Source organism: Epinephelus lanceolatus, chromosome 13 (genome assembly GCF_041903045.1).
Source record: "Epinephelus lanceolatus isolate andai-2023 chromosome 13, ASM4190304v1, whole genome shotgun sequence".
Taxonomy (NCBI): domain Eukaryota; kingdom Metazoa; phylum Chordata; class Actinopteri; order Perciformes; family Serranidae; genus Epinephelus; species Epinephelus lanceolatus.
In genome coordinates, this window is record NC_135746.1 from 4,766,670 (window position 1) to 4,781,226 (window position 14,557).

Genomic DNA, 14,557 nt, shown 5'->3' on the forward strand with positions numbered 1-14,557 from the left:
CCATTACATCCACAGCTGAGACACAAATAAGCCTCACGCTGACAGGTCCCAACCCACCGAGCTCGCGGCGGCTGAGGAAATTAATTTTAATATTGTTTTGGTCGAGCTGACCCATCCTCTGCACCCACATAATGAGAGATCTACTGAAGATTTTCCCGCTGAATCTGAGGTCACGCTGACTGAGGAAATTAATTTGAGCGGCATAATGGTTGAACTGACCTATAGTGTGTGCAGCCCGCCTGTGAGGAGGTCGGCTGAAGCTTTCCTGCAGAATCTGAGGTTGTGTACTACGCATGACTCACCGATAGATTTTCTGCCGTGCGGCCTCAGGCTGAGCTCGGCACCCTCTGAAGGCTGTGAGGAATCTGCCATCTCTTCTTTGGTCGAACCTGTGTGAGGAAAACAAAATCATCAGCAACAAACTACCACAACAGTACAAGGTCAAACTTGAGTAAAAATGCAGTAGAGAATAATCTTAAGTGTTGCTGAACTCTGTATTCTGTAACAAATGGTAATATTAATTGGATAACACCTTTTCACAAAGTGCTTCATAACCGGGTAACATTAGACATGACATTAAAAAGCTATGAGCTGCTTTGATGAACTAACAGAAATAGCCACACTGATCCAAGGGTACGTCCTCCTCACTTTTCAAAAACTTTCACTCACTAAAATATCATTAAAAACTGTCCTTCTACAACCAAACAGCCACAATTCGCATGTGAGAAGAGAGGAGCTCATCAAACTGATGATACACTCATCTATGTCGCCTTCAAATGTTTCTGAGAATCCTCACTGGAAGCGAGACGTGAGTGTTGAGCGTCTTGTCATCCAGTCCACACTGACTGAATCTGTCTTCCGTAAACGTCTCAGCCATCTGTCAGCAGCAGCTCCCGGGGAGCCGCGTGGACAGCAGCTGGCTAACCTGCCGTCACCACGCTGACTGACAGCAGGAATTTATTGAACCAAAGAGGTTTTCATGTCAGCTCCATGGGAAGAAATCAGCAGTGTTCTTATATACTGACTCATTGATTTTATTTCCCCACCCACTGTAGCAAGTGAGGGAAATCTATCTGTATCAAAGTAAGCGTAGACTGGGAGCCTTGATCAATCACAGTAGACAGGGTTAAAGCTACAGTTTGTTCCTCCTCTTCGTAGTGCTTAGAATTTGCTAGAGTCTCAATCATGTCAGTCACTGCTCATGAACTGTGGTCAGACTGTCGAACTAGGCAAATACAAATATAAGTAACTCTAAAATAAGAACGTTTTGCTCCAGCAGGTGGGCAATGTTTTATTTTTGCATGCCTGTTCCCATCATGACCACTAAGTCATAAACATTCTCATTTCACAGCTGAACAGTCACTAAAATATGTCTCTGCAAACATTTGAGGTGAGAAACAGGCAACGCAGTAACAGAATCTTGATTCTTATTTGATCAGTGCTGCCTAGTTTGACAATTTGACTGCAGTTAACAAGCAGTGACTGGAATCAAACCCGGGCCGCCGCGGCAACAGCCTTGTAAATGGGACGCCTGCTCTATCCACTAAGCCATCGATGCCCCAACAGAGTGACAAAAATAAATAAATGAAAATAAAAAATTGAATTTCCCCTTGGGGATTAATAAAGTATGTCTATTTTCTTCTTCTTCTTTTTCTTCTTCTTCTGTCTTTATAAAAGTTACCAACTACAGCTTAATTATGTTCAAAACACACATACAGCTGAATATACAGTACAGGCCAAAAGTTTGGACACACCTTCTCATTCAATGCGTTTTCTTTATTTTCATGACTATTTGCATTGTAGATTCTCACTGAAGGCATCAAAACTATGAATGAACACATGTGGAGTTATGTACTTAACAAAAAAAGGTGAAATAACTGAAAACATGTTTTATATTCTAGTTTCTTCAAAATAGCCACCCTTTGCTCTGATTACTGCTTTGCACACTCTTGGCATTCTCTCCATGAGCTTCAAGAGGTAGTCACCTGAAATGGTTTTTCAACAGTCTTGAAGGAGTTCCCAGAGGTGTTTAGCACTTGTTGGCCCCTTTGCCTTCACTCTGCGGTCCAGCTCACCCCAAACCATCTCGATTGGGTTCAGGTCCGGTGACTGTGGAGGCCAGGTCATCTGCCGCAGCACTCCATCACTCTCCTTCTTGGTCAAATAGCCCTTACACAGCCTGGAGGTGTGTTTGGGGTCATTGTCCTGTTGAAAAATAAATGATTGTCCAACTAAACGCAAACCGGATGGGATGGCATGTCGCTGCAGGATGCTGCGGTAGCCATGCTGGTTCAGTGTGCCTTCAATTTTGAATAAATCCCCAACAGTGTCACCAGCAAAACACCCCCACACCATCACACCTCCTCCTCCATGCTTCACAGTGGGAACCAGGCATGTGGAATCCATCCGTTCACCTTTTCTGCGTCTCACAAAGACACGGCGGTTGGAACCAAAGATCTCAAATTTGGACTCATCAGACCAAAGCACAGATTTCCACTGGTCTAATGTCCATTCCTTGTGTTTCTTGGCCCAAACAAATCTCTTCTGCTTGTTGCCTCTCCTTAGCAGTGGTTTCCTAGCAGCTATTTGACCATGAAGGCCTGATTGGCGCAGTCTCCTCTTAACAGTTGTTCTAGAGATGGGTCTGCTGCTAGAACTCTGTGTGGCATTCATCTGGTCTCTGATCTGAGCTGCTGTTAACTTGCGATTTCTGAGGCTGGTGACTCGGATGAACTTATCCTCAGAAGCAGAGGTGACTCTTGGTCTTCCTTTCCTGGGTCGGTCCTCATGTGTGCCAGTTTCGTTGTAGCGCTTGATGGTTTTTGCGACTCCACTTGGGGACACATTTAAAGTTTTTGCAATTTTCCGGACTGACTGACCTTCATTTCTTAAAGTAATGATGGCCACTGGTTTTTCTTTAGTTAGCTGATTGGTTCTTGCCATAATATGAATTTTAACAGTTGTCCAATAGGGCTGTCGGCTGTGTATTAACCTGACTTCTGCACAACACAACTGATGGTCCCAACCCCATTGATAAAGCAAGAAATTCCACTAATTAACCCTGATAAGGCACACCTGTGAAGTGGAAACCATTTCAGGTGACTACCTCTTGAAGCTCATGGAGAGAATGCCAAGAGTGTGCAAAGCAGTAATCAGAGCAAAGGGTGGCTATTTTGAAGAAACTAGAATATAAAACATGTTTTCAGTTATTTCACCTTTTTTTGTTAAGTACATAACTCCACATGTGTTCATTCATAGTTTTGATGCCTTCAGTGAGAATCTACAATGTAAATAGTCATGAAAATAAAGAAAACGCATTGAATGAGAAGGTGTGTCCAAACTTTTGGCCTGTACTGTATGTGATGTAAACAGCTGTCTGTGCAGATTTACACTTCACTAAACAACAAAAATTGCAAGCAACAGGTCAACAGGTGTCAGCACTTTTATGTCTGCTTGGACATATCCCTGACTCGCTTAAACAACATAAGGAAGTTGTTCAATGACTTTTAATGCTGGCGAAGAAAGCCATCATGGTGAAACTGCTCAGGGATGACCCTCCCTCTGTTTCTATGTGGAAACCTTTGGTATCTGAGGTTGTGACTCTGGAAAAAATAGGATTTTGTATTGATGGAAGGTCTCATCTTTTTCTGCAGAAGTGGAAGGAACCATTGGAATCACGGACTTAAATATAAAATGGGCTTGGATATATGTCTGTATTGGGGGCAGTGGATATGAATCGGATTGATGCACAGAAAATTACTTAACCTCACATTATTGTGTCTCTTTTTTATTCACTTTTTTCCCGGACCAGACTTGTTATGTAATGTTACGGTTTGTAAACTTAATTCTTGGAAAAATTTAAATAAAGAAAATTAAAAAAATTGACTTGAAGTGTTAAAAATGATGAGGGAGACGTGTCTCATGGAATCAGTGTGGATTGATACATTAAATAAAATGAAGACATATCTGTTCTATGAGATGCATGAGTAATGGATGTCAAAAATGCCTCTCAAATCGCTCTCAGGATGGATCGGCAGTCACTGTGCGCTCAACTTAACGTCAGCTAAAGATAAGACGGAAGAGGCAATTTTCTGATTTAACTTTTATCTTCATTTTTTTTATTTTGTCTTTACTACTGGATTATCTCACATCATCAATCTGTTCTCTATCAATACATCTTAAGTCTAGTTCACATTACACGATTTTCACCGTGATTTTGACGTTGCAGAGGATCTTGAGAGCCACTTTGGGTCGGAGGTGAGTCGGCAGATAGTCTGCCACGACGAGTCCTCATGTGTGAACAAGCCTACGAGCAAGTCGCCCCCTCGTCTGTGACTGGGACTGGATATCTGGCATGCTAGAAAACTGGAGAAGTGTGACATGACTGACAAAGAGCTTCAGCCAATGAGAGGCGGGATACGTCCCACGTCAGCACGCAGGAGGACGGGAGAAATGTGAGGAGGACAAGCTGCAGGGTTGAGACTTGCCAGGTCCGCTTATTAGCCGCGACTTTGGGCTTGTTTCTTAAGTGGAGATGCTTATGTCGGCTTGCTTGTTATATAAACGCATGATAGTTGCTTCTTTTGGGCTTGTTTCCATAGCCCTGGTTGCTTGTTTCTCTCCCAAGATCTGGCAACACTGACAAGCCGGCAAGCAACAACAACAATGGCGGCGTCCACAGGATCACGGGGAGCGAGTTGTGTTTGGAGCCAGGCTCCAAGTTAAAAAACGTAGTTTGGTGACGTCACCACGTTATCTGGGGCTCTGTTGGCGAGGGCTCGGTGGAGAAATGTTGTGGTGTGCACACACAGGTCGTAACGCAGTTGGCGAGACTCCCGCTGACCGAAACACATGTTGCCAGGTATGAACACTCAAAAGATTACGATAGTCTCCGCGACACAAAATCAGGGTGAAAATTGTGTAATGTGAACTAGGCTTTAGGTTCAATCCATTGATCATACAGAAATTTCAGCCGCATGTCTTGTAGAATATTTTTTTGTTTGTTTGTTTTGTCTGTCTGAAGAGCCACAGGTGTCATTGTGCCCCACCTCTAAAACTAAACATATGGGTTCCTGTCTGTTCATGACTAAAAGTCAACCACTTGTGCTGCTTATCTTTGTACACCAGGGGGCAGTGTGTGTGTTACTGTAAGAATGAAGCTCACTGCTCAGCTACCAAAGAAAACTACAGATAATTGATTGCAAAATCTATTACAACTTACAACTGAGTGATATCCGTAATTTACAAACATGAATAAATACTGGGGAGTATAAAATACAAGAATGAAGCATGCATACACACAGATATAAAGGACACAAAGAGGTGTAGCCAACTCCAATACAGATATGAAGGATTAGGAAAAACTAAAATCAAATAGCAGCTGTGAAAATATAAAAACCCATAAAGTGAGACATTTAAAAGTTCAGCAGACAGTTAAGTACACACAGCAGCATGCACACACACGACACACTGAAAGCCACGACTGCCCCGTGTTTAAGACGCCCCAGTGACTAACAGTGTGTACGTCTGACAGGGAGTGTATGCAACAGCCAATAATACCTTCAGCTGATGGAGAGGGCCATGAAAATGATGAATGATAAACAATAGCTCTGTTTCGCTCCAGTGATTCAGTTTCTGGACGGCAGAGAGGTGCTGGTCCATATTGCAGATGGACCCAGATGGTCAGGCTACATTTTACATCTGAAACATCATAACTCAGCGGCTCCAGTGTGACATGGTGGCTCTGTTTGTGGGGTGTGACTGTGCGTGCTGTACCTGCACTGGGCGAGGAGGGCTCACACACACTGGAAGAATCGCTGTAGGTGTTGGAAACCTGCTCTGACAGTTTCTTCTTGGTGCTCCCGTCTGTCTTGTGGTGCTTCTTCTTGTTCTTCACCAGGATCTTGCCCATCAGCTCCATCGGGCTCGGCAGCGGCACACCGGACTCCAGCTGGAAAGCGATGAACATAGAGAGGTCAAAATAATTATAATAAGGTCGTCTAGAAAAAGAAAGATGAAAGCATAAGTTCATGAGAAACGTTTCTGCAGAGTAAAGCAATACTCTGTGGCTTGAAAGAGAGTTTAAACAAGGAAAATCCTAAAAAGAAATATTGCCGAGTCCCAAAATGTTCCCATACTGCTAAAGATTGCTCCATTACGGCCATATTTTACAGTTTGGAGACAAATTAGGTAATTACAGGAGGAAAATACTGAAGCTGTTTACTGGAGTGAGTCATTCAAAATGTAAATCATGGCACTTTTTTAAAGAGAAAAATCTCACCCTGCTCAAACTTCACCCTGGAAGATTCTGCTGAGCAGAGCTTGTTAGTGACCGTGAGGATCGGCACTGAGCATTACAAACTCTGTTGATGTGCCAGCTCAAAAGTTTACACTTTCAACACTAAAAATCAGCTTCCTGGGGGGAAACTGAGTGTTAAACACAAATATTCGCCCTCTCGTGGGAGCTGGCTGGAAGTAGGAAGATCTCTGATTTATTTATGGGGTACACTGCTTTTGGATGACAGTGTTTAGGGATATTAATAATGCATTATGGAGGAAGTCAGCAGTGATGTTGAATACACTCAAAACACACAGAGTTTACAACTTACCAGCTATAAACATAACCAAACTTAAAAGGTTTCCTATTTTTACTTAGTTTAAAGAGCAGTGGAGCAGTGATTCATACACCAAACTGGAGCCAAGATTTTCCATCCAATGGCCCAGTTTCCCAGCTGCCACACACATCCATCTGCACCTTGCTACTGTTGTTGTTGGGAAGTGATTCACCAAAGATTAGGCGTTCTGTTTGCCTTGGCTTCACTCAAACAGTTCCACTTAAATGGAAGTGGCACAACACTGGAAGTGACACATAATCTTGACCGCACTCAGATTTACAGCACTGAACCTGTTTGATTAATCTACAATTTACCTGGATTTTTCAATTACTGTAGGCTCTTCCCCTCAATATCACTTAACATGTTTTTTGCTTACTTGTAGAGTGAAGTAAAATGAGGGCATCAATAGAGGCAGGAAAAAAAGTAAAATAAGCATGATTCTACGAACCCTAGAAATGTGTGGTGGTGTATTTATCTGCAGATGTAATGTTTGATTTTCTTCTTATTATGCATTGTTTGGGATGTTCCTGGGTGTGTAGCCCCCCAGCCAATAACAACAAAGGAGGATTAGGGCCATGTTAAAGGAAAAAAAATCTTGGATTTCGAGAATAAAATCATAAATCTAACAGAATAAAGTCGAAATATTACAAGATTAAACTCGTAATTTTAGAAGAAAAGAAGTCAGATAAAGGCCGGAAAGTCGGTAATTAAAAGTGTAAAAGTGTATTAAAAATGTCAAAGTGTAACAGACAGTTTCAGCCGTACTGAAATAATATACTGCATTACCTGCATTATTATTACTGCATTATTAGATTTCAGGCGTATGAATGAAAACGCAGTGAACATGATAACGCACAGAGCAGCATGACCCAGATATGTGATCACCGGCAGCACCCTTGTGTAATGTAGTCTGTAATATGACACAACAACCTTCAGGCAGTATTTTTTCTGGTGGCACACTGGTGGAAGTGGATCAGTGTGGATGAAGGAAAAATGAAAACAGCTTTTGGGTGGTAACACGTTACGTGATATTTTAAATATAATAGTATCACCTGAAATCTTGTTGATTATGTGTTATATTACTTAGGAACAGTTAAAATGTATATTACTGTCAACCCCAACACTATTTGTACACGCTGTCGCTTTTTATAAAATGTTAATCGACCCAAAACATTAAAAAGCAACCACTTGGAGGAGCATAGCTGGTAACTGCCAGAGCTGAGACAGAAACAGGTACAGAGGTAATCAGGCAGTTTACCTGCTATTGCTATGTAGATGAAAAAATACCAATGTTAATATAACACTCAAAGGTGTCATTTTCTACAAAATGAGTACTTTTACTTTTTTTTACTTTTAATAAAGTACAGTTCAGTCAGTCAGTAAAAGAAAACTTTATTTCCATTTGCAGTATTATATTTGGCGATATGTTTCTGTTCTGGGGCCTCTCTGCCTTTCCTCTGGCCTACACAGAAAGCCTCTTCCACGTGCCAACGTGGAAAGCCTTACGTCAGAGAGAGCACATGTCTCTGCCCTTCCACGTGCAAACAAGGAAAGCTTGAGGCAGAGAAAGTAAACCTCCCTGCCCTTCCATGCGCCTACATAGAAAGCCTAAGGCAGGGAGAGCACATCTCTGCCCTTTCCATGTACAAACAAGGAAAGCTTGAGGCAGAGAGCGCAAACCTCCCTGCCCTTCCATGTGCCTAGATGGAAAGCCTAAACGTTCATTTTCACTGCCGCGATACGGAAATGCGGGACGGATTTGCGGAATATTCGCGCAGCGCCTTTCCGCGCTCAAACCATACACACAAGCGCGGTATGGACATGGTTTTTTTGCATTGTTGTGTTCCAAGTCCGGGCTGCGTGAACGGGTGCGGATGAACATGGACGAGAGTAGCAGCAGCAGCAGCAGAGGCAGCGAGCTAGCAAGCTAACGTTTAACAAGCGTCAACATCAACTTTCTTTAGCACTTACCACTCTCACCGCAGCCACCAAGCTGGACAATGGACTGCCAGACGTTGTCCTTTAATTCAGTGTTCATAAAATCATCCCATCTTTTATCAAAAAGGACAGGGTGCTGTGAAATTATCAACCTTTCTCCCACACTGTCAAGCCTGACTGGATTTCGGACTCTCCCAGTCTGTGTGACTATAAACAAACAATTTCATTGGCCCAGCTGTGTAGTTCCGCCGGCGAATTCCGTGGGGGTCAAAGTCTGGGCGGAAACTTTTTTCACCGCACGAAAGTTCCGCCCCGGTGTGCAAACTTCCATAAGAACCCATGAAATCAACTTTTATATTTTTCCGCGAGAATAATTCGCGCGGATATTCGCCCTCAGTGAGAATGGACTTTAAGGCAGGGAGAGCAGCAGCAAAGACCCCCCGGGAACAGAATAGAGCAGCATCAATGACAACAGAAATGACACTGATAAGTCAGACACAGCTTGAAAAGGAGGAGCTGGGGTGGAGGAGGGTTGCAAAGCAGCTTGTAGAGGAAGTGTGAGTTGAGCTTGACATTGTGTCCTGCCTGAATGCTATGCTCAGTTTTTTAATTCAGGACTTTGACTTGTCAACAAGTAATTTAACACTGAGGTATTGTCACTTTTACTTACTTTAAGTTACAGATACGAATACTTCCTTTCAAATTCAATGTGTTTCAGGTGTTTGTGCAACATCTGACTGTCTCTGGCCATCTTGGGCAGATTATCAGGTCATTTAAGTTTCCATTATGAGGCCGATTTTAGAAAAGGAGGAATAAACCTTTCCATGTGGAAGTATTGCCTGTTGTTGTGTAACTGCAAGCAAGGAGTGTGATGTAGTAATGTAGCCTTGAATTAAAGGTGTATCATCTTAAATTTCTGTAAAGTTGTTGTTTTCCTGCTAGCTACCTTAGCTCCAACATCTTATACTTGCTCCTCTGCCCACATGATTCTCAATCCTGCCTGCTTTCTGAGTGCAAGTGCATTTCGCCTTGCCAACTCTGGTACCGTCCGCAGCTTTAAACTAAGCCTCGACAAAACTGAACAAACTGCAAGAAAAACAGCTTTATTTCTCAACATATTTTTTCAGCAGTTATAATGAAACCGTTCTGGCAACGCAGGCTTCATCAGCATAATGAATGCGGCGATGAGAGCCATATAACAAACAAGAAAGCATGTTCATGGCGAATCCAATTTTTAAGTAATTTCAGCTAATTTTTTTTGGGAAAGAGCAGACTGTTCTCAGTTTAATTGAAACAAACAAACACTGTCACCAGTCTCTCCTATTCACCACCGACGACACTTTTTGTGGAGTGGAGATACAAGAGGAGCTTGAATTTCTCAGAAAACTGTAATCCCCTTTATTCTCACCTTAGGCTCAACCGAAACCAATCTAGCTATATTACCCCATCTGCCCCTGCCCCTATGGACTAACGGAGCTGATATCCCATTTGATACGCTGTATACGCGGCTGTCTCCATGCCAGAGGGGAGTGGTTGTCATTGCACTCACCTTTCCCAGTTATTACATGCTCAGTGGTAGAAATCTGATTCCTCAACGGCACTTTCTCTTTCTGTCTCCCTCCCTCTCTCTCTCTCTAACTTCTCCCTTGGTGTCTGTCTCCTCATATCTCTCTCCTTCTCCTTCCCTCAGCCACTCCATTCGAAAGGCTTCCCCCTGATAATACTTCAATGTCAAATCCAGTCAGAAGGCAGCTGGGAACTAAAGCTGCTCTACAGTGTTATATCAGCGGGGACAAGAAGACATCCCTGGTGGATATCACATATGTGTGTGCAGGATTGCATGTACAGTATATGTTTCCATGTGATCCCCCCCTCCGACACTGTGAGAGGTGTCTGAGTGTGCACGTAAGAGTTTGTGCGACAAGTGTCTAACATTTCCCTCACGTAAGCGCCTGCGTCATTACACACAAAGACGCCTTGGGGGGGGGGGGTAAGAGAGTTTGGCCACAAAGAGACAAAGCAAGCTTTTGACTGGTAGCCATGGCAACAGAGGAGAGACAGATAAAGGGCTGCCAAGAAAAGCCACGTTTAGATTACAGCGTAAAACACTTCCATTTAATCTTACACGGCTGTCATTTGCAGTCTCCCCCGTGATAACGGAGAGGTGGTGCAGGGGAATAAAAACGACTGCGGGAGGAATCATTAAAAGTTGGCTTCCATGGCACGTAAATAGCCACAGGTATGTGTGTGTGTGTGTCTGTGATTGAAAATGAGAATGAAACAGCGGAGAGAGACAGAGAGATAAAGTCTAGGAGGCCATTTAGGAGCGTGCCAGGAGTGACAGAAAGAGGAAAGACAGCAACAACACATTTTGCCAGGTGCTAGAGGACATGTCGATATGGTGCTGCTTTTGAGACAGATGGAGAGGGGGAGAGGACACAGACAAATATTAGTGTGTGTGTCTGTGTGTGTGAACGAATGAATTAATATATATGTCAGTGTCCGGGAACTTGTGGCTTTTTGACTCCCGAATGTATATCTGTATGGGCAGCGAGCTGGCCAGCAGTGTTCAAGGACATTTCTTTGGCGTACTCATCTGTGTAATAATCTGTGCTGAATCTCTCGCCGCTGGCCATGGCGTATGCATCTGTGTGTGTTAGAAAGAGAGGGAGCAACAGGGAGACTAGGCAAGTGTGAATGTATGTGTGAGCACATGCACATGTGTGTGTGTGTTTGAGCATCTTATGTACTCACAGGATATTTCTCCAGAGGGTCTGTCAGTAATGCGTCTCCAAATATTGACCGGCAGTATTCAGCCATCTTAGCCTGCTGCTTCGGTCTGGGAGTCATCACACACACACACACACACACACACACACACACACAAACACAAACATTCATTATCATGGTTTATCTGCTAAATACAAATATACACGGAATACATATGTTACAAGGCCTGTCACAGTAACTGCTGTTGTTGGATGATATATTGTCCCAGAAATGACTGAAAATAAACATTATCATTGTCATTTTGACACCAATTTATGCCACTAATACGATGACAATATAATCGCATACACCCACAGGCTATTTTATTAGGTACACCTTGCTATTACTGGGTTGCAACTGCTATTTCAGACCATCCTTTGTAAACCCTAGAGATGTTTGTGTGAAAATCCCAGTAGATCAGCAGTTTCTGAAAAACTCACACCAGCCCGTCTGGCACCAACAACCATGCTACGTTCAAAGTCACTTAAATCACCTTTCTTCCCCATTCTGATGCTCAGTTTGAACTTCAGCAGGTCACCTTGACCATGTCTACATGCCTAAAGGCACTGAGTCGCTGCCACGTGATTGGCTGATTAGCTATTTGCGATAACGAGCAGTTGAACAGGTGTAGCTAATAAAGTGGCCAGTGAGTGTATAATATAATAATGCACATACACCCTTTCAAAAAGCAATGTACTTTAAATTCTGAAGAATATTCAGACATTGGAATACAAATTTAGAAAAATATTTGACACATTTTTTAAACAGTAGTTTATACTTATAAATTTATATATGAAATAAGAACTGTTGTGTTTTGGTTACCTTAAAATTAGCCATTTATATTTACATAGGGAGCGGGTCCTTGTCTACAGAAACTAAACACTGGATCAAGATAGGGCCATTCACATTTTCATGTTTTCACATCAGCCAAAGTAGTTAGAGATATTTTTTCATGAAACTGCTTTATCTGTGTTTTTTCCGGTTTAAATCACCTGGTCTGTTTGTACTGAAGAAGAAGGGACCTCTGCAGATAATTCAGCTCACGGTAAAAACCTCCTGAACAGTGAACGGTGAAGAAATTCTACCTGGGAGAAGTTTCAGCTAGTCACAATCTGTAAACCTCACCAATGGACTCCATTAACTCCCCTAAATCTAAAGCCCAGTTCAGACCAAAGAATCACGATGAGATGAAACCGGTTTAGAACGGTGTGAAGTGGCCGGTCTGAGCTAGACTACAGGTGACTGATGATGTCACCTGCAACTCAGCTGGTCAAACTAGAACATTGAATTTCCCCTCAGGGGATTAATAAAGTAAATAAACTTAGAATGTAATGCACTTCACCTGTTTCAGCAGCCAGTGCTTGTGGTGAAGTTCACTTGCGGCTAAAAGCCACGCTTAGCAACCCCTGGGAACATCACAATTACCTCCATAATCCTGCCAGTGTGCTGCTGTTGGCTCCCGGGGATCGACGGCCTGGGAGGTGAGCAGCTTGCTGCTGGATTTACGGAGTGGAGGCTGAAGTTGTTGGAGTTTAAAACTACAAACGATGGACTTCCAGTGGTTGGCATTCTAATGACTATCAGGACTGTGCCTCTTCAGGCTACCTGTAAGCTACACTGTGCTATACTGTATTTGAAGTGTTGTTTTAGTTTTCTTCGGACTCGTGCAAGAAGCCAGGGGTGGAGAGGAAAAAATGGGAGAATCACTGTGTCTAAGTCTTATCATGCTCCGGGAAACCTGATTATTTGGGCATCACGTTGGCTGAAATGTTGGTGACAGTCTTATGTGAACAAACATCCATGTAAACACAACGGACAATATCAAGGTCAGCAAAATGATCTAAGTCATTTGCCCATTTATCATACGATAGGTCGATAACGTCATTATCGTTAAAGGCCTAGATGTTGTTCCTAAGAAGCCCCTCAGAGCCGTTAAAAGACAAAACAACCAATGACATCTTTCTCTTAAAAGCTGAGTTGATATCTAAACAGCTGATACACACAGAAGGGCTGATGGGGCCTACTGATGTTAAACCATCCAGTGACGGACTGTGCTGATCAATACAGTCAGCACTCATTCTGTAGACTTTGCACGCCTGACTTCACACAATCTGCTGACTTACGAGTCCACGTGGTTCTCAAAAGACAGGATGATGGGGAAGGGCGAGGTCTTGAAGGCACACTCTGCTATGGCCTCGATCACCTCCTAAAAACACAAATAGAGAGGAAAAATAATTGATAAAATAAATTAAGCTGAATACACTTACACATACGGCAGAACTTTGTTGTTATTTGAGTAATGAAATACACATTAAAAACAACGGCACAAAGCAGGTTTTAAAATGAGGTGCGGTCAGGAGTGTTGCTGGCGTGTTACTATTTTGAGGCAGCAGAAGGCGACTGCATAATTGACCAACAAAAACCTGGTCTAAAGCCAGAGTAACAATAATCCCTGCTATTCAAAGGCTGCAAGATAGTAAGATGCACCAACAGGTTCACAATATGCACAGGGATGCACAGATGAGCTGTGAGTGGGTAAAATAATACATCATTAATGAGGAAAATATTAATTACCTTCTCTAAAATGTGAACATAGCAGAGAGCAGAGCAGAGCTGCTGTCCAACTCCCCATTAAGAAGAGATGCTGTGTGCATTTACACACAAGGAGCAGCATAACTTCATTGATTATTTCAGAAGCCAGAAGTTTAATTCTGTTTCCTCTGTCAAGTTTATAACTCCAATTGTTAGTTTTGCTGCTTAAAGGTCCAATGATATTTGCTGCAGTGACTTTACTGCTCTTTCTGCACTACTTTTAGCAGAAAACTGCTTGCTTCTCAAATATGCTGAATCCGCCATGTGAGGGAAATAGGAAGGGAATAGGAGATGACACTGATTTGTTGAATTCACGTTATACCCAAAACACACCTATGATTAATTAAGGGATTAAATACAACCCCTTTGCCCCTTGTGCCTTAAGCGGGATTTATACTTACGCGTCCAATCAACGCTTTTCCTGACATGCACCTCCCCAGAAATGAAAGTACGCATCACAGACCTCCTGTCTGTTTCTGTGAGCTGAAACCAAAGCTTTTATTTACTTTAATTTCACAGATAATAAACAATAAATTGTGAACACAATAAAGCCTCCACAAAACAGCATTTTAAGTCTTGTGTGTGATTTATCCTGGCTTCATATGAGCAAAGGAAATCTCCACTTGTCCCTATGCTTAAGCAGG

The 14,557-nt window shown here is 42.7% G+C and overlaps 1 protein-coding gene across 4 annotated transcripts in view; it reads right to left on the reverse strand.

The window, feature by feature from the left end:
• Positions 1-14,557, reverse strand: part of plcb1l (phospholipase C beta 1-like) — a 210,008-nt gene that overhangs the window by 49,212 nt on the left and 146,239 nt on the right. For all 4 annotated transcript variants that reach the window (XR_004502838.2, XM_033648795.2, XM_033648797.2 and 1 more), the window contains exons 12-15: positions 13,445-13,527; positions 11,307-11,391; positions 5,776-5,950; positions 303-389 (exon numbers count right to left, since the gene is read on the reverse strand). Coding sequence is in view for 3 of the 4 variants with exons in the window: in XM_033648795.2 (XP_033504686.2) it covers positions 303-389; positions 5,776-5,950; positions 11,307-11,391; positions 13,445-13,527 (430 nt within the window). In the remaining variant the exon portion in view is untranslated. The remainder of the gene's footprint in view (positions 1-302; positions 390-5,775; positions 5,951-11,306; positions 11,392-13,444; positions 13,528-14,557) is intronic.